This window comes from Vanellus vanellus, assembly GCF_965231255.1.
Source record: "Vanellus vanellus genome assembly, chromosome: 1".
NCBI classification, from domain to species: Eukaryota; Metazoa; Chordata; class Aves; order Charadriiformes; family Charadriidae; genus Vanellus; species Vanellus vanellus.
The window spans coordinates 184189775-184216149 of record NC_138905.1 but is presented as its reverse complement, the minus strand read 5'-3'; the positions used below and the strand labels follow the sequence as shown (position 1 = coordinate 184216149).

Here is a 26375-nt window from a genome sequence, read left to right as displayed (position 1 = left end):
GGCGGAGTGGCTCGAAAGCTGCCTGGCAGAAAAGGACCTGGGGGTGTTGGTGGACCAGGCCCGGCTGAGCATGGAGCCAGCAGTGTGCCCAGGCAGCCAAGAAGGCCAACAGCATCCTGGCCTGCATCAGGAATAGTGTGGTGAGCCGGACTAGGGAAGTAATCATCCCCCTGTACTCGGCACTGGTGAGGCCTCACCTCGAGTACTGTGTTTCAGTTTGGCCCCTCACTACAAGAGGGACATTGAGGTGTTGGAGCGTGTCCAGAGAAGGGCTACCAGCTGGTGAAGGGTCTGGAGGACAAACCTTATGAGGAACGACTGAGGGATCTGGGGTTGTTTAGCCTGGAGAAGAGGAGGCTGAGGGGAGACCTTATCACCCTCTACAACTACCTGAAAGGAGGTTTTAGAGAGATGGGAGCTGACCTCTCTCCCTGGTGACAAGTGATAGGACAAGAGGAAACGGGTTCAAGTTATGTCAGGGCAGGTTTAGATTGGATATTAGGAAGCATTTTTTCACTGAAAGGGTTATTAAACATTGGAATAAGCTGCCCAGAGAGGTGGTGGATTCACCATCCCTGGAGGTGTTTAAGAAAGGGTAGATGAGGTGCTTAGGGACATGGTTTAGAAGTGGTGGTGTTTTTATCAGGGTAGGTTAATGGTTGGACTTGATGATCTTAAAGGTCCCTTCCAACATCACTGATTCTATGATTCTATGATTCCTGTGAGAAACACCCTAAAAACCACATAAATACAACTCTCAAACAACAACATTAATAATTCAGGTAAAGATCAGGACACATGCCCAAAAGAAGCCTCCACCTGTCAGTTAGACATGTTGTCATGTCAAAGAAATCAGCATAAGATTCTTACCATCATTTTTTCAAACAGCGCTATGAATTTCTCTTTCTGACAGGGGTTTTGGAGCAAAATCCTCCGCATCCATAGGTGTGGATGACCAATCTGTAGAATGCGACTGCTTCATATGCGGCAGAGGAGGTCTTTCCTTTTTACTTCCTGGAATTCTTATACTGGCAAATCTATCCAACTGAAAACAGAAAAGGTATAACATATCACATGCTGTTTCCATTCTGTGTAACCCTAATTAAGATGGGTGCTCTTGGAAGCTAAACATCCTTATTTTTCTGTTGTTACTTGTCTGTTATTTAACCATCTTATTTTAAAGGGTTTTCCTAAAGATACATTTAACAGTCAGTTGCCTTTGCACTTGAGTTAACAGACCAGAATCCTATTACATTTTGGAGAAATCATGCAGAACATGAGAATTTTATGGAAAAGTTTGGAGAAAAAGATATGTACAAAACCAATTTATGAAGAGTTTTTCCCAACCATTACATGTAGAATATGAAAAATCAGGCTTATTTACCAAAAGCATAGTTTTAAAATGTTTTTTGTTACTCAAACAGCTGTACTCCTGACATTATAATAGAATATACAGATATGCAAAGAAACTACTTTTAATAAAAAGACAAGTTAGCATAACTAAGACACTTCTACTTATTTTTTATTTGGATTATGTTATCCAAACTTAGTGCCTTTTTATGCTCCAATTATTTAAAAATTCATTTAGGAGAAGCATAAAAACCACCAGTTCCTTTAACGTTAAATAGGATACACTCATGGTTTCATGAATAATCCTTAGGACTTATCATCAACACAAGACAACCACTCTAACTTCATCCTTTTGAAAAGCCAAAAAAAATATTCTTTGGAAAAGAGGTTTGGATTGTGGTGGGTTTTTACTGGTGAGATATTTATGCATTTTTCAATAGAGACTTATTCAGGGAAATTTTAAACTTTTTCATTGTTAAGAGCTTGTGTGTTTTAATGTATATGGGCAAGGACCAACAGAACACAAAAGCAGCTGACATACTCCATGAGATGTGCTAAATCTTAATCATCTTTGTAGCAGCCTTTTGAACAGATGTGAACAGCAATATTACACTTGTCAACACAGAAGAAAGTTACGGTAGCATTTAATGTATGAGATTTTGGACAAGATTTCCACCATATCAACAGACTTACATCTTTGAAATGCTATGCAAAAATATTCTGAGGCTTCAATATATCTTGAAGATAAGTATCTCGAGATATCACTTAATAAGTACATCAAAGTTACTAAACTAAATGACAAGTAGAGTTATTATAGCGCCTGTGGAATTAAGATCAGAGAGAGCAAAGAAAATTAGCAGCACAAATTGGGTACAAGTGTTCCACTCTAGTCAGAGCAAGAATTGAGTATTAGACATCCATGAAGAGAGGTTTAGAGGAAGAACAAAAAGACTTTAATTCTTCCTGTTCAAAATTGAAAAGGAACAGTTTTTGGAACATAGAAATAGATTGTAAGCCACTCACAAACAGATGGTTGTATAACATGCAAAAGCAGAAAATTAATATAGCATAAACATAAAAGAGCTCAGCATGGATGATGGGACCCTTCAGTGTCACATCAAACCAGCAGGCAATGAGGAAAGCACACTCTACAGGAATAATTACATAGGCAAGACCCAGGAAGAAAGAGAATGCAACAAAAGCAAAAGGGAGAGTAACATCATTGTAAGTGAAGTACAGAGTCATCAGTGGCAAAAATCATCTTGGATCTTGACCAGACAGCAATTTCCCTTCCTGTTTTTAAAATCAGAAGTCTATGGCAACCATGGGAGGATGAAGCCAGATTGCAGACTGCAGTTGACTAGACTGGCATCTTAAGGAGAAAAAAAAAAAAAAAAAAAAAAATCACGTTATATGAGATTTTTCTCCTCAAACAATGGCTTTCGCAGAGCACCAATGACAGGTAGTATACCTGCTCCAAAGAATGCATTATCCACTAGCTTCTCCATGCTGCACTCTTCACTATCAAGTGGTGCATAACCTAAGAAGCAAACCATGATATTTGAAGATTCTTCATATGCAGACTTGAAGCATGGGTAGAGGTAAGACACATTGACTGAAATATCAGATTTCAGCCCATGGTTCAGTCAGCAGAGAATTGACTACATTAGGTTTATGAGAGGTGTGCCCTACACCTCTTACCCACCTCTCCTGAAAAATCTCAGCCACTTCCTTACAGTCCCTGTTTCCCAAGCGTCCCCTCTTCCTTCCCCTGCTACACACAGCAGCAGCAGTAACAGTTTTAGCCAGGCAGAACCACCCCAGTCTCTGCCATGGAAGTCCCAGAGCTACTCTTGCACCACTAGGAACAGGCAGCACCAGCCCAGGGATGAGAGCCAGTTCATCCTTTAAGAGGTGTATTTCACTTCCTTTCACTTGTTCACATTTGTAGTTGATGCTTTGTTTTTAAGCTCCTTTTGAATGTGTATAGTAGATGCTTTGCAGCATTACAGAGTGGGCCATAACATTCATATTCCCCATATTCACCAAATCCTACACCACTTGTTCTAGAGGAGGGAAGCACACTCTTGGAATACATTTGATCAGGCAGAACACATAAGACAAAGTGAGATACTCGGATTATAAGTGCATTTAAACTTGTGTCAAACAAATCACTTCAAATAATTTAAAACAATGCAGCCTAAAACTAAAATTTCCATAGATTAAAAAAAGGAAATTCACAAGCCCTGCACAGCACTACAGTGTGGGTATTCTATATACACTTCTCTTTTGAATTATACATTGATAGTGCTTCAAAAAGTTAATACCTCTCAATATTCCATACGTGTGAATAATTTCATGGTCCACAGAAAGCACTACACAGAAAGAATAGAAATTTCATTGCTTGGTTGTAATGAAATCTACCACTGGTGCTGCTGGCGATCCAAGTGCATACAGGAGAAAACGGCAAAAACATAGTTCAATAATCTTCCATGTTACATGAAAAACATTTTAAATCAAGCTAACCAATGGGGAATATCTAAAGTTAGTTTTGATACAAACTGTCTCTGCAGTTTAAAGCAGGTTTGACCTTCTATATTTTCTAAAGATGTCTGCCCTCTTTTTGTATTTATTTTACCAATAAATACATACAGAACCATACAGGAACAGAGCTTTAGGACAATAATTTTTTTAAAGGGACAAACTTTTCCCTTAAGGTCTTTGTAGGGTCAACATTAAAATTAATCAAAGAATAAAGTGCTTCATATGGTCTCGATACAAAGTATTTCCACAAATTCTCCAAACTAGTATCTGTTTTGATGCACTGATGGAACTCAGAGTGGCTTAACCAGAGTTAAGAGTTCAAAGGCAATAAGGAGTGAGAAGAAAATAAGAGTGCAATTAAATCCTTCCAGGCACTCAAAGGAGAAAACTAGGTTGTTTTTTTTTCTAATACACTAAACAAAAAGTAACAGGGAATCTCTATCCTGCTCATTAATTCAAACAACAATCTATTCCTATCATCATAGCAGTGTTACCAAAGACAAAGAAAACCATACTTCAGATACATAATCTAAAAAGAAACAATACTAAAATAATTAAATACCAAGTACAAAAATACTGCAAAAATATTCATTAAAAACTATTCACCTCTAAATTGTAAAAAAATAAAAATAAAAAATGAACAACTGCCCATGTATCTACAATATAAGCTGAATGGTGGTCTTAAGTTTTAAAATTATGTGATTTGAAAGGAGAAGTGAAAGTAACTAAAAAGAAAAGTTAACTCTGGAAAGGAAAAAAACTTCCAAGGCAGGAAGAGTTTCCTATCCAAAGGTAAGCCTAATTCCAGAAATAACATGGACACACTACTATTTTGTTAGCAAAAACTAACCAAGACAGTCTTAAGTCTTTTTTGGTCAAAAGGCAGGGGTTTTGGTCTGGGTGGTTTTGTCTCTTTTAAGGTGGGAGAGAAGAGGAAAAGGAGAGAAAAGATAAAAATTAACTAGGACAGCAGAGACGCTATTAAAGATATAATTCACACAGTTCTCATTCCTAAGACTAGATCCCCCGGCATGAAAGGCGTGAGGAGTCTTTTCTCATAAACTTGAATTTAAAGCAATGATGGTTTTGCATATATTTTAGCTTTTATGTCTTTATGTCTCCTACCACCAGCAACTGGAACATCTATAAAGCCATGTACTTTATTCTGCCAGTTCACATTCTCCACAAGACAAAAACAGCAAGTCAATTGAAAAAAAAATCTTAACATCAGAACTGAAACACAGTGAAAAGTAAACCATGGTCAACACGTGGACATGAGTTACCATGAGACTGCTTTTCAGTAGCGTTTTACATTTACTAGCCTGAAGATTCCCAGGGAGCCTTGGTAGAAACTCTATTATAGGCACTCTACACTGTAAGAGTTTAAAACTCTCTTATAGTAAGTAGTGTTTCTTCCACCGCTCCGCTCCATCACAAAGCTCTGTGAAACTACAGCTTCTGAATTACGGCAGCCAAACCCTACTGACAAGCTCTAGCAGTGTATGAGGTACAAGCAAGTTACTGTATCGACACAGTAACAGTGCTGACAGCATCACAGGGAAAAGTTTTCTCAATAATCACTTGACAGACAAGATATGTAAGTGAATGATGAAGTTCTCACATGACTTTAAACATAAAACAAAATCGTGCGTGCAGTGCCAGAGATCTGAGCTGCACTTTTTTATTACTAGTAGTACAAGAAAATCTGACCGTTTATTTCAAAGGTAGTATTGTCAGAGCAGTATTCAAATCCCATGGGGATTTAATTTCTAATGAATATTTTTAAACACAACCACATTAAAGAAATTACCTGAAAGAAAGCAACTGACACAGGTAGGACACATCAAAAGATTTCTTCAATCCCCTGTTATGTATACAAAGGACAAAAGGAAAGGAGATGCATGCCACGGGATCAAGACTAAAGGAAAAGACTGTCCCTTAAGGATACGTGATAAAGAGCTCCTCTGCACGCAAAAGAGCACAGAAAGACAATGGTGGGTGGTGGAACCCAAATAATAATTTTACCTGTCTCTTCCCAAACTCATCACAGGAACCATTAGCCCATCAAAGGCTTATCTCCACAAGCCCAGATGAACACAGAGGCTCAAGAGCAGATGGGAGGAAAGCAAATTATTGATTCACAGGAAGGGACACGCTGTCCAGGCACCTCCCAGCAAAGCCTCTGCCCAGTGGTCCAGGTCTGACACCCATCCCAGGAGTCAACATGATCAGCTCTCCAGACCACCTAAGGGGTGTTACTCCTTAAGGGTGTAAGACACATTATGGGATGAAAGGGAAAAAATTTTTTGGGATTGTGCATGACTTATTTTGAGATGTTTAAGGGAAATAAGGAAAAAGGATGTATCTCAGTGATTTGGAGAGGAACAAGCATTAGAAAATTATAAGATAATCGGACAAGTAGGGCCCGTTGCGTGTAAATGGTTTGCTAGTTAGTACACTTGTCTGGCCATGCCCTGTACCCAACCAGCACAGTATGTCCTACCTTATTCAATTTTATTTCCAACTATTTTCCCAGGTGAGACTCTCTACTTTGTGGGCACATGTGTGTATGGAGGCCCATGTGTAAGCAACAAGATCAAACCATGAGTCAGGTGGACCACAGACGAGCAACTCGAGAGACCAGAGTGAGTGAACTTAAGTACCAGCAACTTGAGTAGGACCTCAGTTGTGTCCATGATGCCAGCAACCAGAACGAGTGAGGGTGGTGTGTAAATGATCACCATCAACTATCGAGCCGGACAAGCCAGTGAGAAGGTGAAGCGGCCTGGGAGCAGGGGAGTATGTATCTGTATGGGAAGGAGATAGGAGAAGATGGCTAGAAGAGGGAGCTCTCCTCTGGAGAGCTGCCATAAAGACCGTAGGCTCAGGGGTGTGAGGGGGTGTCAACTGGGAAATGCACTTGTGTCTGTGTCTAAGGGGTAGACACTGGGGAGTTCACTTCTACAGGGGTGAGGAGAATCCTGGCCAACTGACAGAGATTTTTTGTCTCTGTGTGCACATCTGTGTTTCTTAAGACAAGGTCACAAGGGGAGTTTGCCTACTAGAGGGACCAGGGAAGCCCCACCGGCTGCCAAAGACCTCTGTGTGTCTGTCTGTGAGTGAGGAGTTCTGCATCACTACTGGAACGAGCCCACAGCCTCCAGGTGCCATCCACAGGGAAGTCTGGGATCTGGGGGCCACCAACCAGGTAGTGACCTTGCGAACCTGCCTACTGGAGAGATTCACACCGTACATGTTTCCCACTTCATCCTCATCAGCCAAAGAGGGTAACAGGATGACACCCATGGTCCTGGTTGTATTGATCTGTGTGGCCTGCCACGCACATACATACGTGTTGCATGCATGTGTTCATGCAGGTGCCTCAGCCTCACTACTGGTTGGACCTGAAGGGCATGGAGCTACAGCAGTCTTGCCTCTGTTGGGTTACAGGATTCTTTTCCTCCCTTAAATTTTCCTTCAAGGAATTCCCTTTGCTACTCAAGGAATTCCCTTTGCTACTCAAGGAATTCCCTTTGCTACTTAAATTACTAGAATCATTCAGACTGGAAAAGACCCTTAAGATCATCTAGTTCAAATGCACTAAAAGCCCACAAACTTGCTATCAAACATTATACACTGATCTCCTTCACTGTTTGAAACAATTAATGGTATTCTAGACATTCTCAAAATATATAGAAAGCTACCATACATAGTACTAAGGGAAGAGATAAAATGACAAGTCTAAATAAGCAGCATTCACCCCCTCAGAGTTGATTTCGGACCAAGTGCAAATTGGGTATCAGAATTTGAATCACTGATAGCAAGAAAAACAGCTCTAAGTGCCAAAATGAAGCAACCATCACAGGACAAATGGCAAAGTTTTATTTCGTTCTTGCTTCATAGGCTATTGTTCCACTGAGAGCCTATGAAATAAGAAAGTGGTTTTATGCACACACCATGGACCTAAAAATCAAAGTTACAAAGAGATCCACAATACAAACCTTCTGGCTCATCACACTTTCTGATCAGGTCCCCAGAAAGCACATTTATTTGTGCTCTCATTTTGATCTTAGTGAAGAGTTCTTACACCATTCTCTCTAAGACTATAGTGTCTATGGAACTTACACACTTGATATAATACAGGAATCAATAGATTAGTTATTGCTAGACTAATTGCTGGCTCAACGCCTTATCAAGACATCACCTCCTAACAGAGCTACTATACATGCAGGAATGAAAGGTATTACTTCCCTGCTATCCTGCCTCCCTCATCTCTGCCCCCCCCCCCCCCCCCCTTAATTAACACATCAGATCATCTGTTGCTATATTAAGGAATTCCTAAAAAATAAAATCCAACATGTGCATGTGTAACCACATTCATGATCACGGAAAGAACTCCCTAGTTCTGCCAGGGCTTCACTCCAGCTTGATTCAATGTTGATTCAATGCCTTTCTCGGGAACAGAGGACAGCCAGTGAGATGAGAATGGGACATCCATGGAAAAACCTGATGGGAAAAAGACTTGCTAAGGGAATTCTCACAGGACTACACAACTTTGAAGCTGTTAACAACTGGACAACATGTTTAACACAAAACTGATGTTCACAGAAAGGGTTATCAAGCATTGGGAACAGGCTGCCCAGCGAAGTGGTTGAATCATCATGCCTGGAGGTATTTAAAAGATGGGTAGACCTGGTGCTTAAGGACATGGTTTAGTGGTGGTTTTGGCAGTGTTAGGTTAATGGTTGGACTTGATGATCTTAAAGGTCCCTTCAGCTTAGACTATCCTATGATATGCATGATACCTTGTCAGCCAATAAATTCAGTATCATTCTGATAAACACAGATGCTCTATTTAAAAGCAAAGTTTTAATTGCTTTATATTGTTGAATTTGAACTAAATGTAAAAAACACCACAATAAGTTTTCAACCATATTTTAATTCAAGTTATTGTTGTAACTCTCAAAACTGTGCTGCTTACACTCAGTTTCCAGTTAACTGAATAATTTCAGTTGAAGGTGATTAACCATTTGCAGACAATAACTCCTAGAATAACCCAAACAGGAGAAAACAGTCATTTTCTGAGGAATGTTACTAACACTTGTGCTTTGTAAATGTTCTGGGAACCAACAAATGAAGCTGAATCAACGAGCGTGGCTGATCTTATTTACGATCACAGAGAGGAGGTGGGTAGGGAATAAGGGAAGTGATTTAGCAGCAGAGGTCAGATCATTACATCATCTGGGTCTTATCTTTCTTCTCCATATCCAGACTGAAGCCCTCAGACCAAAACAGGCAAAGGAATAGTAAGCACAACACCAGGAAAAAAGAATAAATACTAGGAGGTTTTTGTAGAACAACTTCCAACAGTGTTTAATGAGACTTTTACTGAGATAATTTGGACTATGAATGTTGGTATCAATGCAACTTGACTAAAAACAGCTGATAATTGTATATAGATTAGATTCGTAAAATGAAACTAAAAAATTATTTTTGACTTTGCTTGTCATGCATGTTTTCTATTGCTCATATTCGGAGCAAAAGCTTGCGTACAACATCTTGTAGGTCTCCACAGTTCAAAGTCACCATTCATGCTGTCCACATATCTAGCCAAGAGGATTTTATCTACAAAGGCATGCTAACCATCCTTAAAGTGGTGGCCTTAATCCAGTATCTCATCACTGTCTGAGCAACCTAAATTTTGTTAAGCACACAAACACTATGAACATAAGCTATATTTCTTTATAAACACTGTTTAGACTGTATTTACTGCAGTGATTGGACCCCAGCATTTGGAAAAAAATAGCAGCTGTACCAAATTAGCAGGTAGCAGATGGAAGAATTAGTTAGGTTTATGCAGGATATAAAAGTTATGAAAGTGGGCCCATCAAAACCAACAGAAAAGGAGTTTATAGCTGAAACATTATCTGAAGTCATGAAAAAAATTCTTAGAAAAGTTCACAAAAAAAGCTATCCTTTTTCAATATAAGCAGTAGCACAGTACTGTGGCTTTGCCATGGAAGATACAATTCACAATATACTGAAAAGGAAACAAAGGAATAAAGATCCTTCATCCACCACAGCCTTTGATTCCTTGACTTTTTCTTTCTTTTTCATTCTTGGAGACAGGGCTTACCAGATTAGACATGACGTGCATCGCTCTGGACCCAAGCTAACATATCGACTCAACAGCTGCACCATACCATGTGGATTTGAGTTATCTGGCACTAGCTCTGTGATCCCTGCACTTTGATTTAGCACAACGAACAGCGATGCCTGGAACACGTAAAGCATATAAATCAAGTCATGCAAACTCCTCTCACATTAAGGTTGAAGCCATCATATTTGATGCCCTTGAAGCAAGAATCAGACCTACTACTTTATGTCTTCATATTCCATTTCTCCAGCTATACAAAGCATATTGAACTACACCAATTTCATAAGACAGAAGTGGTAAAATAGTATCCTCTGTTACCATCCCAAATCCCTGTGCAAAGCTCTGGGATGTTCCTAGAGAAAAAAATTAACCTAAAGGCTCCAGATCAAAATGCTACAAAGCAACAATCAGCTGGGATATTTGTTTTCTTCACCACATGAACAACAAACCTTCCACCCAAGACAAGTCTATGGAGTATCTATTACCAGGAGGTGTCACTGCACTGGAGGAAAATCTTTATTCTAATAAAGTAGGCAACCCGGTATCAGAAAAAAGTCCTGACTATGTGAAATGTGTTGTTTGCCACAAACGCACAAACAAGGTAACACTACTGCTGATACCTCATTATGAAAACATAGGATTACAGAGAATTGTCTGTTTTAGCCTAAACTGCATTACCAGAAGTACTGAACAGTTGTCTTTCTTCCCCTCCCCACTCCTATTCTCATGAAGAAACACACACACGGACTATCAAGACACCGATGATGATCAGTAGGCACAATTTATTAGGAGAGTTCTGATACGAAATATACAGGTACACAATCTTCATTTCCTGGCTGAAGGCATAAAGAGTATTGCTTATAGCTTCGCTCTTTCTCTAGATGTCTTTCTCATTCTGCCTTATAGATCTGTAGGGCAAAAAGTACTACCACCCTCAATTTTCAAGTTCATGTTTTGACTGCCCACTATTTATATACTCAGTAAACCCAATTTCATATCTGAAAAGTCTGATCGAGTACCACAGCTCAATCTCCCAGAGATTTTGCCAGTCATTTTAGTCACAGAAGCCAACAGCTGAATCATGAAAGTCTGCTGTAACACCCTGATGTAGACAAATGACAAAGAATAAGTAGAACATTAACAACATAGAAAGGAAGGAGAATACAAAGTTGAACAAATCCTGTGTCTTCATTTGAAATAATCATTATTCTTAGTGGATGGGGAACACACAGGAGAATATGGGTTGCATCAATATATTTCAGTATCTTTGGAAGTAAAAGCAAATCACTATTTCCCCTCACTTCACGTAAGATCAAAGAAGTTATTTCCAATGATTCTGAGTCAAAGACCTCTTAACATCTTTTTCTTCCTCGAAGCTCCAGAAGATCAAAAAAAATATATTCTTTCTTTGACAGTCAAATTGCTCTACAAGATTAACTTCTTACTGTATGAGAAATTCCACTGGTAGCAGTAGAGCTTTTAGTAAAAGAAAGACTTGCATAAACCAAGACACAGAAGAATCCCTTTCATTAGACGATGACTTATTCTTAATACGCTCAATCTCCCAGAGATTATTTTACCTTTCTTGAGAGCAAGTCATTTAACTAATGGCAGAAAACTAAAAGTTACAGAGTTTAGGCCCGTGCACAGTCACATCCTGAACACGTAGAACAAGTTTCATTCTGAATCTTGTTTCTCTATATACTGGAAATTATAAAGCTTTTCTCATCTTCGCAGCAGTTGCCATGAAGTCAGCCAACATAAGTTCATGTTATAAGGAATTTTAGTATACATTTTATTTTTGTCTACATAAGATACGTTTTTAATAAAATTCTGTTAAGAAGCAGGCTTTTTAATCTTTATGAGCCCTACAAACCATTTGTTGGAATGTGGAGCACTTGAGATAGAAAACAGGCTTGCTTCCACAGTGATCTTGCAGGTAGATAATTTCTCAAATACCTACTTGCCACTCATCCATGGAATAAGAATAATATTCCTGTCTTCATAGTTTGTAAACAAACAAGACAAAAGCAGCATGTGTTGATTGTGTAAAAAATAAGGTGTTTCTCAACTTAACAAGGATTCATCACTAAAAGTATACAATTCATCAGCATATCCGGAATAATCCAATACAATTTAACTATTGAAAAGCAGTCTACATTTTAGACTCTCAAAATGTTGCAAACTTACCTAAATAAAAAAAAAAAAAAAAAAAGTTCCTGGTTACTGCTATACAACACTGTATTTGTAAGAAACAGACAGGGAGTAATAAAATATAAATATTTTACAAAGTATAATGCAGCAGAGAGCAAGTTAACATGCAAATGATTGCCCATGAGAAGGAACAAAATATATTATTTCATTGAAAGCTGCAAAAATCAAGTCATCTTAAACCTTCAATTTCTTAGTCTTCTCTTACTACAATTTTCCCCCTTGTCGCAAAAGGAATTTGGAGAAAATACCTTTGCCAGTTTTCATGCTTGGTATGAAATGACAGAAACACTCTGGTCTGAGCAACATCTAAGTTGCCCAGGACTCAGATACTTAGCATTATTAGCTGTTTCCCAGAATCAGACACAGAAAGACTAAACCAACAGAAAACTCAGATAGAGGGACAAGAAGTGTCAGTTGGAAAGCATACTCCTGTTTCAAGATGAAGTTGCAAGTGAACACAACACCTACCGTTAAAATAGTGGGGGGTTTTACTGTTAGCCTTTTGCTAAACAGCTGTCATTTCCCTCTTAAAAAGATATATATATATTTGAAATACATGGACAACTTGGTACTCCTTTGCAGGTGAAGTTTCTTTAGTCTGCGAAGGAGCCTACAGTACGCTTCGAGAAGCTTAAGGAGTTGGGAAGAAGACTGCTTGCTACAGAGCTATCAGGCTCTTTATCCTTATTCCAACAAACACAATAAACCTGCTAACTTATGGTGACTACCATTACAAGTTAGAAAAGTCCAATAGGTTATGGAAAGGAGAAGTGCAATAAGGCAGCAAGGCTTCAACAAACAAAGAAACCCAACAAAAACAAACAGCAAGATCTAGTGCATCCAGACCATAATCCTTACATGACACTACCAAAACTAAGTTGTGGTTACAAAAAAATACTTTTGCTTGGAGAGAACTACGAACATCTCCTCAGCTCTCCAAGACAAAGCACAAGTTTATAGAATCAAGGTTGTATCATCAACCTGTCAGACTCAAATTTCTTAAGAACCATTTTGAGACTATAAAGCTCTGCTAAAGAAATAGCAGGTGAATTAAATGAGTCTAGGAATGATCGGTGGAGGCAATATGCTCAAGACTACTAACTGCACACCTTATCAACAATAACCAGACCACTGGATCCTAAGCTAGGAAACAGCAGTGTTTCTCAGCACAAGTGTGTTGCACATTGTTCAGCATAAAACTCTCTACACTTAAGCTCTCAGTTATACGCAGAAGTACCTCAACAAGAACTCTTTATAGCACTGAAGTCATAACAGTTGATCTTTTTAGATGCTTACAGAATATTACTTCCCAGGTAAAAATCAAAGACTTTGTAGAATGATTCACTTAAAGAAAAAATATGCTTTCCTACAAAAGAATAGTACAGACAATGAAATAGGTAACTTCAACAGCAAAAAAAAAAAAAAAAAACTGCTTTGTGATATAGAACCTCATCCGCTATTCAAGGACAGATGAAGTTTGAGAAACACAGTGTTAGGATGACACAGAATATACCTAACATTGTTTGAAGCAAGTATTAATGAGTTTTACAAGCAACTGTTAGTTTGTTACACATGGTACTTTAAGCCAGCCATGCAACCTCAGTAACTTTAATATTAAACATGCAATCACAGATTTCTTAACTATACCACATGTAAACGGGCACAATTACCAGTTTTAAGCTCATTTACCCGTGATTAGAGCACACTTCAAAGCCATCCATAGATTTTTGCTACTTGCACTGAGAATGTTACAGATAATTAACAGTTTAGTGAGAGTTTGCCAATTAACTCCACAATTAAGACAGTTTCTTGTATCAATAAGGTTATTTCTATTGCATTAGCAATAAGGTTATTAGCTTAGCAAAGCCAAAGCAAAACTTAAGTTGTCTTACCACATCATCTGTCAGTGTCTTGATATTTAAGTGCTGTAAATCAAACAGGAAACCAGTCATGTCACGTCACAATTGTGCAGTTAAAAAAAAAAGAAAAAACAACAAAAAACCCAAACAAAAAAGCAAGTGTCAGTTATAGTTACTGTTATTCAAAATAAGATGCAAGATAAACAGTACTGAATCACAGCACTTGAAATGAAGTAACAATTTCTTGGCAAGTTGTACTCTGTTGGCTTACAGTGCACAGCGAATTATACAAGGAATACAGTGTAGATTAAAAACAAAAAATTGTAATCTGATCTTGAACTAGAATAGAAGACCTCTTCATAATTCAGTGACTAGAATTGTGTCTTCTCAAAATGGGTGTGGGGACACCACCAAGGAATTGGTGCAGAGATTTTAAACTCAACAGAAGAACATGCAGTTCCTCAACAGTTCAAAACTATCTGCCAAACTGAAACACTCAAACAACTAAGACTGTTGACTACTGTCAAGCAACGCCTACAAGACATGTGGAGCATGAAGTTACGAGTAGAAATTGACATAAGCATTTATTAGAAGTAACATCCAAAAATCTACAGAAGATCCCTCACTGCTGTGTGAAACAACAGTTCCTGAACCAACTCTTTTGCTCTTCACTGCACATTGACAAACACAGCAAGCGCTAGGAAGCGCAGCTCTTGTACAAAACCAAAGAGCAGCACTGAAAAACATTGGTGACTGATGAGTCAGTGGTGCCGGGATCCCATTTATAGTTTTTATGAAGAGGCTCAGATCAGACTTGGCAGGGAAGTGGGAAGAACGTGAAGTTACATAGCGAAATAGACTCTTACCCTATTCTTAGGCTACCCTCACTGCCTAGTATACAAAGCTTGGCAGCAGCTAGAGCAATTGTAACTGGCTATACCCAAATTAGTCAGATTTGGAAACTCTTGCTTTGCCTTCACCAAGTCAACAATACTTAGGTATCATTACTTATGACATCTTCTCTGGCACTTCCCTCAGAATTGAAGAACAATGTGTGTTAAGTCAAATATTATCCCATGATCGCTCTACTCTGTGTATTGTCAAGAAATTGAGGAAGAAATATCTGATGAATTGCTATGAAGGTTAAAAAAAAAAAAGCAAGCAAGTGAAGTGTGAGGAAACTCTTAGTACTCTGAGACATACCATATGTTCTACCACCAATAATAAAACCAAATTGGAGCTAGGTCAGTACTGAACTTTTATGACAATCCATGTCCTCATAGATGAGGATTTCTAATAAATGAATGAAAACAATAACAAAGTGAAAATATTTCAATCCACTCAGGAAATTGAAGATCTGTATCCCAGTCTTCCCACTGGTGTTCTCCTGCTGCAGGGATAGATCACTCACACACTGCTACGGAACTGGGTTTTTTTATGACTTATTCTTCCCATTCTGCTAAATAGCTAAAATAAATAGCTAAAAAAAAATAGCTAAATAGCTACAAAGAGAGCATAAGCATTAATTTCTGTCATTCGCAAGAGCTCATGACTTTACATTTAGCAAGTTGTTGATATAATACCACTATCCTTAAGTTATCAAAACTGCAGGAGAAAACACTAATGTATAGTCTTACACTGCAACTTGGTAGCAAAGAACATAGAAATTATTCCTTTTTCATACACACAATATATCACTAAGCCTTAGGCAATGCACAGATACCATTGTGAAGTTCCTCTAACACGGTAGGAGATTGAGTAATCTGCTTAGAATGAAAATGTTTTGCATTATATCCTTTGAGGTGAAAGTTCGAGATTCATGTCAAAATCATGTACATTCCACTAAACAGACACAGGAAGCAGAACATCAAGTTCACTTCTACTTAGTAACAGATGTCAGATGTTCTCCAACTGCTCTGTACTAGACACTGTCATCATCCATGGAATCAAGGGAATATTTTTCAGATTCAGGTTTTGTTCTTTGAAAAAGTCAAAAGTTAATGGGATAGTTCAACCCATTGTTTGTTGTGCCTTTCAATGAAGCTGTGAAATTCAGTAATGGAGTTTACTGTGGTAAAGGGTGAGAAGTTCCCCATTTTGTATATCAAAACACCTCATTGACCCAGGTCATCTAATTAGTGAAAAAAAGACTACCATGCAACCAATTAAGGACACCATAATGGTATAGGAAACTCAATATACAGATATGAGTCTTCTAAGTCTCTAGCTTATGGGCCACCTACAGTACAGGAGTCTAAAAATACCAACATAAGACCTCTTCCAGACAATGTTGTTGGGTGTGGTTCAAAAGGAACCACTAAAATAAATTGACCCTACTTAACCAGCACTCATCTATCAACACTGGTGACATTGTATTTGGAGTTTTCTTTATAAAAGAGGAGAAACCTCATGCGAACTACAACATAATGTTCAGATCTTTTACCACTCTAAGATTAAAGGGCTGAATGACTTGCAGTAAGACATCTCAAAAGACTTATTCAGTGAATTTCATGTTACGATACTTCTCAGTCAGAGGAGCTGGTTAAAACATGAGAACTGGGGTGATCTTTTTCCCTTCTCCCTAAGTCCTCCTCTTCTGCCAAGGCCGTACAAAGTAAAGCCAGTCGTCAATTTTCCTGGTCTTCCATAGCATTCAAGGATACAGAGATGTGGAACACAACATGTGGTCTTCACAAAAAAAAAAAAAAAATCTTACCAAACTGGATCGTTCAATGGCATTAAATTTAGAGGAGTGCTGTGACTCAAGAACAGGAGTATATTTTTATTCTTGCCAGGACAAATAAGCAGAACAAATACATTTATAATCAGGGGAAAAAAATAACTAGGCCACAGTTAGGTAGAGGTTGGGGTGCTTTACTATCACAGGAAAATATTTTTATTTTCAGGCCTGGATATATCAGTTCACAGAAGACAGACATTCTGCTCAAGTGAATGGGTTGCCTTAAACATAGGCCTGCAAGTAAGTAAATCTGGCTTAAGTAATATTCCTGTAATATTCATTTACTGTTAAAAATATGATATAAGCTTAAAGAATACAGCTTTGCAATGGATGAAAATACCAATATGCTATTCTATGCCTTCCATGAACCACTCCAGAATAATAAAATTATTGCTTTTGAGAACATAGGAGCTACGTACAAGTATTTCTCTAGTCTGTTTATCATGTAGAAAATAGATATGCAAAGTCAAAAAAACAAATTAATGATGTTTTAAGTACGTTGACATCCTGTTTTCTAGTCAAATAGATGCAAAACCATGAAGTGATTAAGGAGTTAATTAGGATACTTTAGAATTCCACATTTATTGGTAGCACTTACACTCGGAAGAGAAGTATCACCACTGCTTAGTCTTCAGCTACACAAACACACCTGTAAACAACTAACATTTTAAAATTACATTTTCCAGGGTAACTTCATTTTTAATCTGGGACACAGAGGAAAAGGTCATTTTGTTTAGCAATTGAGCAGAAGTTCAGTTAAAGCTAAGTTAGAATGAAAAAGAAGCGTATAGAAGTATCATTCTTGAAGAAAGTGAGCAATCTAACACAGAAACATCCCCTGTTGAAGATTATGTCCCTCAGGCGTACTGGTTAATAACTGATTTCATTGGACACAGGATATACATGTACATTCAGTGTACATACAGTGTTCTTGATAAGCTGCCAAAAGGCCCAATCTCAAAAACATCGAAGATAGTGACAGCCTGACAGAAACCAAAAAGGTACAATAGGACACAACAGCTGAGGTTCACAACACATGCACAGCAACAAGACTACTACCAGAACAGAAAGAGCACTGTATCTCTTGAAAAGTTCATATATGCTGAAGCCATGTGTGATGTAACTTCTGTATCACCAGCTAGGGAAAGTAAGCCAAATACTATTTGACTTCATATATATTCACAGTAAAAAAATCTTAGAACCATAGAACGGTCTCAGTTGGAAGGGACCTTTAAGATCATCAGGTCCAACCATCAACCTAACACTGCCAAAACCACCACTAAACCATGTCCCTAAGCACCATGTCTAGCCGTCTTTTAAATACCTCCAAGGATGGCGATTCCATTGCTTCCCTGGACAGCCTGTTTCAATGCTTGACAATCCTTTCTGTGAAGAAATTTTTCCTAATATCCAATCTAAACCTCCCCTGGCGTAACATGAGGCCATTTCCTCTCTTCTTATTGTCATACAGAAGAGGATGAGAGGTGGCCCATGCCAACATCATGAAGTTCAACAAGGCCAAGTGCAAGGTAATACATCTGGGTTGGGGCAATCCCAAGCAAAATAGAGGCTGGGCAGAGAATGGATCCTCCTGGATGGATCTCCTCCCTGAGGAGAAGGTCCTGGGGGTGCTGATTGACGAGAGGCTCAACATGAGCTGGCAGTACATAATCAGAGCCTGGAGGGCCAACCATATCCTGGGCTGCATTAGAAGTAGTGTAGCCAGCAGGTCAAGGGACATGATTCTACCCCTCTACTCCACTCTGGTGAGACCCCACCTGGAGTACCATGTCCAGCTCTGGAGCCCCCAACATAGAAAAGACACGGACCTGTTGGAGCAAGTCCAGAGGAGGGCCACAAAGATGCTCCAAGGGATGGAGCACCTCTCCTATGAGGAGAGGCTGAAAGAGTTGGGGTTGTTCAGCCTGGGGAAGAGATGGCTCCGGGGAGACCTTATTGCAGCTTTCCAGTATCTGAAGGGGGCTGACAGGAGAGCTGGGGAAGGACTTTTTACTCAGGCATGTAGTGATAGGATGAGGGGGAATGGCTTCAAACTGGAAGAAGGTAGATTTAGATTAGATATTAGGAAGAAATTTTTCACTTTGAGGGTGGTGAGGCATTGGAACAGGTTGTCCAGAGAAGTTGTGGAAGCTCCATCCCTGGAGGTGTTTAAGGCCAGGCTGGAAGGGGCTTTGAGCAACCTGGTCTAGTGGGAGGTGTCCCTGCCTATGGCAGGGGGGTTGGAACTCTATCTTCAAGATCCCTTCCAACCTAAACCATTCTGTGATTCTATGATTATGTTGCATATCCAAATGGTAGCACATACTGAAAGTTAATCCACAAGACAGAGTTTAACAAGTTGAGTCATTGCCTATATAACTACTCCAGTCAACTCTGGGTAGAGACAGTAAAGCAAAGAAATGAGAAATGCCACTTAATTGGATCAACAATACTAGTTTGATCTTTTGTGTCATTACATTTATTTCTCTGTCTTTGCATATTTATAAACAAAAGTTTATCTAAATGCAGTACAAGCAGTCCAGGCTAACAGGACCAGAACACACAAGAACGCTATCTTCTCACATGGGACTCTGGTCTCATGTCTTTAGTGTTTTTTCCACCAGCACTACAGCTCAGTGTTGCCTCGAAATGAAGAATATCCTCATACAATATAGGGTATCATCTGTACCATCTAAAAGTTTGGGCACTTTACCAAAAGGGGCAGCACCTCCATTCTTCACAAGTGTTCTTTTTATGATCACATAAGTGCAGAGTGACATTGCTCATCTGAGTTTTTGAACAAAAACAGCATGGTTAAAAATGGTATGTTTGGTACTCAAACTCAGATCATGCCTGGCAGGGATGGACATTGTTAGTATGCCAGAGAGGCAAAGTCTCATTTGTTGATCATAAATGGAATTAGAAGACGAACACCCAGCCATACACCTCTGTCATTATGACAGGAGTTTTAGGCATGCAAAGTAACAGGATCTCAGGCAGCTAAACAAGAATTTCAACATGCATGCCTTCCACCACACTGAAGTACTTCAATTTACAAAAAGTAAAAAATGCCACAGCCTGGTGGGATCTAAAAGGGTCTAACTCCTTTTTGGATCTTCATTTTTGCCTTCCTTGCAGCAGAAAACAAAGAAAACAACATATAACCCCTCCCCCAAACCATCACACACATGTATAGCTTCTTTGATGCATTAAGAAGAGCTTAAAAGTCTATATGTAGCTATGAGAAACAAAGGGGGGGGGGGCAAAAAAAAAAAAAAAAAAAAGGTGAGAGTTTACGCAAGATGCAATGAGTTTTAGAACTGGCGAACTTAAGCCTGAATGCTGAAACTAGATAAACGAAAACTCAGGACGTACATATAATCACACAGTCCCCTCCATACCCTTTTAAATTAGAAAGTGAGAAAGGACTCATCACACACCGCCATTAATTCTATCACCAAAAAAAAAAAAAAAAAAATTCAACACTAGCTGTTTTATCCTCAAAGCTATTCTCCAGCAGAAACACAAGCAAAAGACTGAAGCAGGGATTGCAAGAAAATCTGTAGACTCAGTTAAAGAGATGTAAATTGGATGATTACAGTGGATGCTATTACTTTAGGATTTCCTTTGTCACAGTATTCCCTCAGTAATTTTGCTACCTCAGTCCGTAAGCGCAATTTAGAAACTGCTGTATAACCCCAAAGCATTTTCTACTTTTAATTTCCAATATACTACTTCAGCATGTATTTAATGGCTTTATCACACGCTCTCTCTCTGTTGCTTGGAAAGCAGTCTGAAAAGCAATCAGAGACAAAATTATCTTAACATGACAGTTTCTACACAGTAATAGTCTTTAGACATTGATGAGTTAAACTCAAAATTGGTGCTTACAGGTAAGATTATATAACAAAGTGCTAGAACACAGCACTAAAATTTAATATCATAACCCACAGTGTTAATTCATGCCAACAAAAATAACAGCATGAGGAATTTACAATTTTACAAAGCTGCAATAAAGTGTTTTAGGTAACATCTGTTCAGCAATCATTTCTTTAAACGACTAATTTAGATTCAAGGTCTTACACTGCAGCACAACTGCAGCAATAATTCAGTCACTTCGTAATTAAAGATATTGACACAGATCGGTCTTACCTTTCTACTCTATGCCAGAGAAATGGAAGTGCTTTTGCTCTTAACTACATCTTTCTTTGATTTACAGACACTGTTAAATGCAAGTGTTAATTTGTCTATTTTTAACAGATCGGCACAAACAAGAAAGCCTTCTTGACTCACATAAATTTCATGAAGAACTTAATCAAAAACATAACCTGAAAGTCACTGAAGACAGGTCAATGGTATACTGAAGTTAATAGAAACACCTCTAACTTCAGCTAGCAATTGAAGTTGATCTTTTGAGGACTAGCGTCTACAAGATGTAGTCCTTGTACAGTGCAATTGGAATTCACGTAATCTAGCACTCACTTTTATGATTTCCAAACATTTCTAAGGAAAAAAAAAATATATCAAGATGAGGAAGTGGCAAGCAACTGCTTTTTACCCCTCCCCCCCAGCAGATTTCAGAAGTTTCCTGACCAGTCAATGCACACACAGAAAAAAGGTATACTCTCTACTATCCTTCAATTCATTTCCTCTTTTTACCAAGCCCTAACCTAAGGGTGAATGTAAGAGCTTTCAATAAGCTGAAGCACCACAGTACCATTGAACATCTTTTACCCTGTTAAGAGTCCCACTATTCCAAAACCTCAGACCTGCTGAACAAAGCCAAGCTGGTATGTGCTTCAAAATTAACCATCACTCCTTAAAAACATTTTTTTAAACTATTCTGTAAAAGAACAGACAGAACCAAGGACTTGTAACTCATTCACTTCTTCTGAGAAGCTAGTTTATTCAGAAAGGCAGTACTTCAGGATAACATTTGATTGGAATCAACCACTATAACTGTTTAACCCAAAGACCCTTTCTCCCCCCTCTAAATGAAGTGGCTTTAAAAAGAGAGATTTTCCTCCTGCTAAACAAGAATTTTTGTTGGAAGGAAAAAAAAAAAAAAAAAAAGGAGCTACACATTAATGATGTCAACTTTGTCAACCAGCAATCCAATTTAACCTCAAGGTTTGTCAGGGAATCAAATTCTTTTTCAGATTAGCATATCTGCTGTGACACATCAATATGTTGCATTGATTAGAAAGGTCCAACCTGGAACATATTTTCAAGCCTTTTGCACTGAGGAAAATTAGACTAATACAATCTGGATGACTTGAGTTCACAGAATCTAACAACCAATTTCATCTACATTTGACAAATGTACAAGAGATCAGAAACATAATTCAGGTGACACAAAGAATTATGGCACTGTAAGTAGCCCAGACACAGAAAAGGCTACAGCCTATATCTAAGGGCAGATTACAGAGAATTCAAAGGGGTGAAGGAAGTTTTATGTATTCTGACACAAAACTAATTTAACTAATGAAAGTGTATTGAAGATGTATTACAGGAAGAGTTAGATGTGAACAAGCCAACACAGAACAGAATAGAATCATTTAGGTTGGAAAAGAGGTTTACGACCACAGAGTTCAACCATTAACCTAACACTACCAAGTCCACCACTAAACCATGTCCCTAAGCACCACATGTACACCTTTTAAATACTTTAGGGATGCTGACTCCACCACTTCCCCAGGCAGCCTGTTCCAATGCTCGATAACCCTTTCTGTAATAAAATTTTTCTCACTATCCAATCTAAACCTACCCCGCCACAACTTAACGCCATTTCCTCTGATCCTATCACGTGTTACTTGGGAAAAGAGACTGACCCTCACCTCGCTACAACCTCCTTTCAGGCAGCTGTAGAGAGCTATAAGGTCCCCCCTGAGCCTCCTTTTCTCCAGTCTAAACAACCCCAGTTCCCTCAGCTGCTTGCTCCTCATAAGACTTGTTCTCCAGACCCCTCACCAGCTTTGTTGCCCTTCTCTGGATGGACCCCAGCACCTCTATGTCTTTCTTGCAGTGAGGGGCCCAAAACTGAACACAGTACTTAAGGTGGGGCCTCACCAGTGCCAAGTACAGCGGGACAATCACTTCCCTAGTCCTGCTCACCATGCTATTCCTGATGCAAGCCAGGATGCTGTTGGCCTTCTTGGCCACATGGGCACACTGCCGGCTCATATTCAGCCAGCTCTCGACCAACACCCCCAGGTCCTTTCCTGCCAAGCAGCTTTCCAACCACTCTTCCCCAAGCCTGTAGCACTGCATGGGGTTGTTGTGACCCAAGTGCAGGACCTGGCACTTGGCCTTGTTGAACCTCATACCACTGGTCTCAGTGCATTGATCCAGCCTGTCCAGGTCCCTCTGAAAAGCCCTCCTACTGTCAAGTAGACCAACACTCCCACCCAACTTGGTGTCACCTGCAAACTTACTGAGGGTGCATTTGATCCACCCCCCCCCCCCCCATTTTTGGGGAGGAGATATACCACCTCCCCCCAGAAAAAAAAAAAAAAAAAACCACAACAGTTTTGAGAGACAACAGGAAGTAGATATGAAGGAGAGTTTTCCAACTTTAGATTTAATAGCTGACTGATAAATATTCTGTATTGCAATTTCTTAGGACAAAAATTTATGAAGAAAAGTATATCTCATAGTAGCCTTTGAACGAACTACCCCGATCAAAGAAGTTAGTTGATGTCTACAACTATTAAAGTAATTCTACCTGTATCGCTCTGTTTCTTCACCAGAAATTATTAGCCAGGACAAACCAGGGATTAGAGATTACAGTTCAAAAGTTCTAATAGCTACAGCAGTTCTTTAGGCTTTGTGGCATGGAGCAGCCTGCAGCTCTTTAGTAACTGTCGAATTCCACAGGTCGCACTTGTAAACTATGCCCCTCACAGCAGTTTACATGAAGACGGAGACAAAATCCTAAACTCTATTCAAGAAATATTCACCTCTGACTCCTCTTAAGGTCACCCAGTGAGTTAACGGCATACCTAGAACACAATGCAGGTTTGGAGAACCATTCCATTGCCTCTCAACACCCCAGGGAAAGATCTTTGCTTTAAGAGATTACTTAAAGATGAAAAACAGGACTACTGTTTAAGGTCAAACGCTTTCAACAGCTGCAGTTTAACAAGACATTCTCGTGAATTAAGGATATTCTCAGTCATCCCTGCTTAAAGAGTTTCAGAAACTGGGCAGGGGTAACAGAGACAAGACAAAATAAAATACATTAAATAAAAAAACCCACCCACATGACGATCATGTACCCTACAAAGCTAAGTCAGATACCCAAATTCAACTGTTTATTTTCTGTAGCTGGGTGCAAAAATCAACACCGTGACCTCAAAAAGCCAGTCAGCTGATGTCCATACCTGCACATGCTCAAAACCACCCTTGCCTAGCCTGGGAAGTCTAGGCATATATCAAAGAAGCTCATCTGCACCAAAGAGAAGGCCTTCTTTCACTAAAAAGCCAGACTTCATCTAAGAAAAAAATCTCATTGACTTGTATCTCATATCTGGCAGGGTTATACTCCCTATAAACTACTGTATTTCAATTTTAACACGTGGTTAGGAAAAAAAGTGAATGTGATGGCAACACCCAATTTCTGTTTTAACACATGGTTAGGGATAAAAGTGAAAATTATTGCAATATCCTATTTGCATTAGAACTTAGTAGCTAAAGTAGCAATAAGAAGCGAAACCTCTTGCCTAAGTGTTCTTTGTCAGTCCCAAACACACACAAATCCATGCCTCCCACTCACCACAGGAATAATCCAACCATCAAGTCATATACCAGTAATGCCATCCAACCTTCGAGACTGCACAGACTGTGTAAGTTTTTACACGGGGACCCTATGCTAAAGCATGTCCAGCCATGTCACCTGCATGACTAAAATGCATGCACCTCCAGCAGATACACAGCCAGTTAGAAAGACAAGCAAACAGCTCTTGGTCACAGTTTCATACATGCCTATTCTAACACGCAAAAACCGGCACAAGGACTTGGTTCAAATAGCAATCTGCACAGCCACAAAATGAAAAGCATTCCAGGAAACAGGAATGCCAGGAGCAAGTTGTGGCCTTGCAGAACAGGTTTGGCTAGCCTACAGTTTGATACTGCTTATTGGCTCATTTCCAACTAGCTGCATATGAAGTATGGTACACCTTTTTGAACCTGTGCTCAAGTGCCAGACACTCAACTACTGAATAGAGCATAAAGAGGCCTTAGAATCAAGAATCTACTGTATGTTATTTATTATAGTGTCTAGTCTGTAAGAGCATAATACAGCTCAGAGCAGGTGGGCTCAGAACCAGCTAAACAAAGACTAGCATATGCATCACCTAAATATGAGCATGGGATGCATCTGCTCTGCACGTGGTGGATACAAGACCTGTAGAACATATGTTTGTCACAGCTTTAATAGTTGCAATTTTCATAGCGTCCAAACAAAACCTGACTAGTCCTGGATGTTTTTTAGCTAGAGCACATCTTATAGACATGTTATCTTGCAGACAATTATTAGCCGTTTCAATTTTCCCAGTTTCTTGGTGCGCAAGCCAAAATTTTGTAAAAGCAGGGTTAGGGAGGAGAACTTGATGCCTTAAATTAAAAGGCTGAGACTTTCACTATACATTTTACCTCGCTAAAGTAAATAGACAAATAAATAAATCCAGTTCTAATAAAAGTAACAGTATTTAGCAGCTGAAGATCTGTTCTGTTCCCCTTACACATATAGCTGTCAAACAGCGAGTTGGGGAGGGGACGAAAAACAACAGTGCTTTATGATGAAGAGGAGAGACCTGAAAACGTCCTGCAAAATAAAGCCAGGTCCTTTGAGTCCGGCGAGGAAGAGGCGAGCTGGAGCGGGCGGGCTCACGCTTTGAAGCCCAGTTGAAGTCGACGGCGCCGTTTAGTAGCCCGTCAATCCCTACCGGGTCCCCCGGTGTCACTGGGGGCTGCGGGTCACTGACCGGTCCCGGGGGGGGGGGGGGGGAGGGGTAGAAGAGGACGGGCCCGCCGCACCGTCGGGCCCCCTCGGCACAGGCCCGGCAGGGAAACGCCCCGCCGGGCCGGACCAGGCCGCCCACAGCCCCACACCTCAGGCAGTCTAGGGTGCGAGGGAGGGCGGCTTGGGATCGACTCGTACTTACAAATTTGTGCTTCCTGCCGTCCGCCGTTTCCTCGGGGGGGCCGCCGGCGCTCCCGGCCCCCGGCGGGCCCTTCCGACGGAGCCCCTTGTTCTCCCGCCCGCCGCGACCCGGCGGCGAAGACTGGGCGCAGTAACGCGGCCGCGGCCCCTGCGGCTCCATGCCGGCGGCCGGAAAGTGGGGGGCAGGAGGGGGGGCGGGGAAAGAGGAAGGGGAGAGGACTGTCCGGGATCGGGCCTAGGCCCGGCGGCCCTGCCCGAGCTGGGCGCCTGCGATTAGCGCGGCTTAGCTGGGCTCGGCCGGGCAGGGCGGGGGGGGGGGGGGGGGGGGGGGTCAGGGCTAAAGCCGCC

The 26375-nt window shown here is 40.0% G+C and overlaps 1 protein-coding gene across 1 annotated transcript in view; it reads right to left on the bottom strand.

Annotated features, from left to right (window-relative positions):
- Positions 1 to 26187, bottom strand: part of DIAPH3 (diaphanous related formin 3) — a gene marked incomplete at both ends in the record, with an annotated part of 252852 nt that extends 226665 nt beyond the window's left edge. Inside the window, 4 exon segments of the mRNA XM_082489814.1 lie at positions 871 to 894; positions 896 to 1045; positions 14158 to 14190; positions 26029 to 26187. Coding sequence (XP_082345940.1) covers positions 871 to 894; positions 896 to 1045; positions 14158 to 14190; positions 26029 to 26187 — 366 coding nt within the window.
- Between the last annotated feature and the right edge of the window lie 188 nt (positions 26188 to 26375).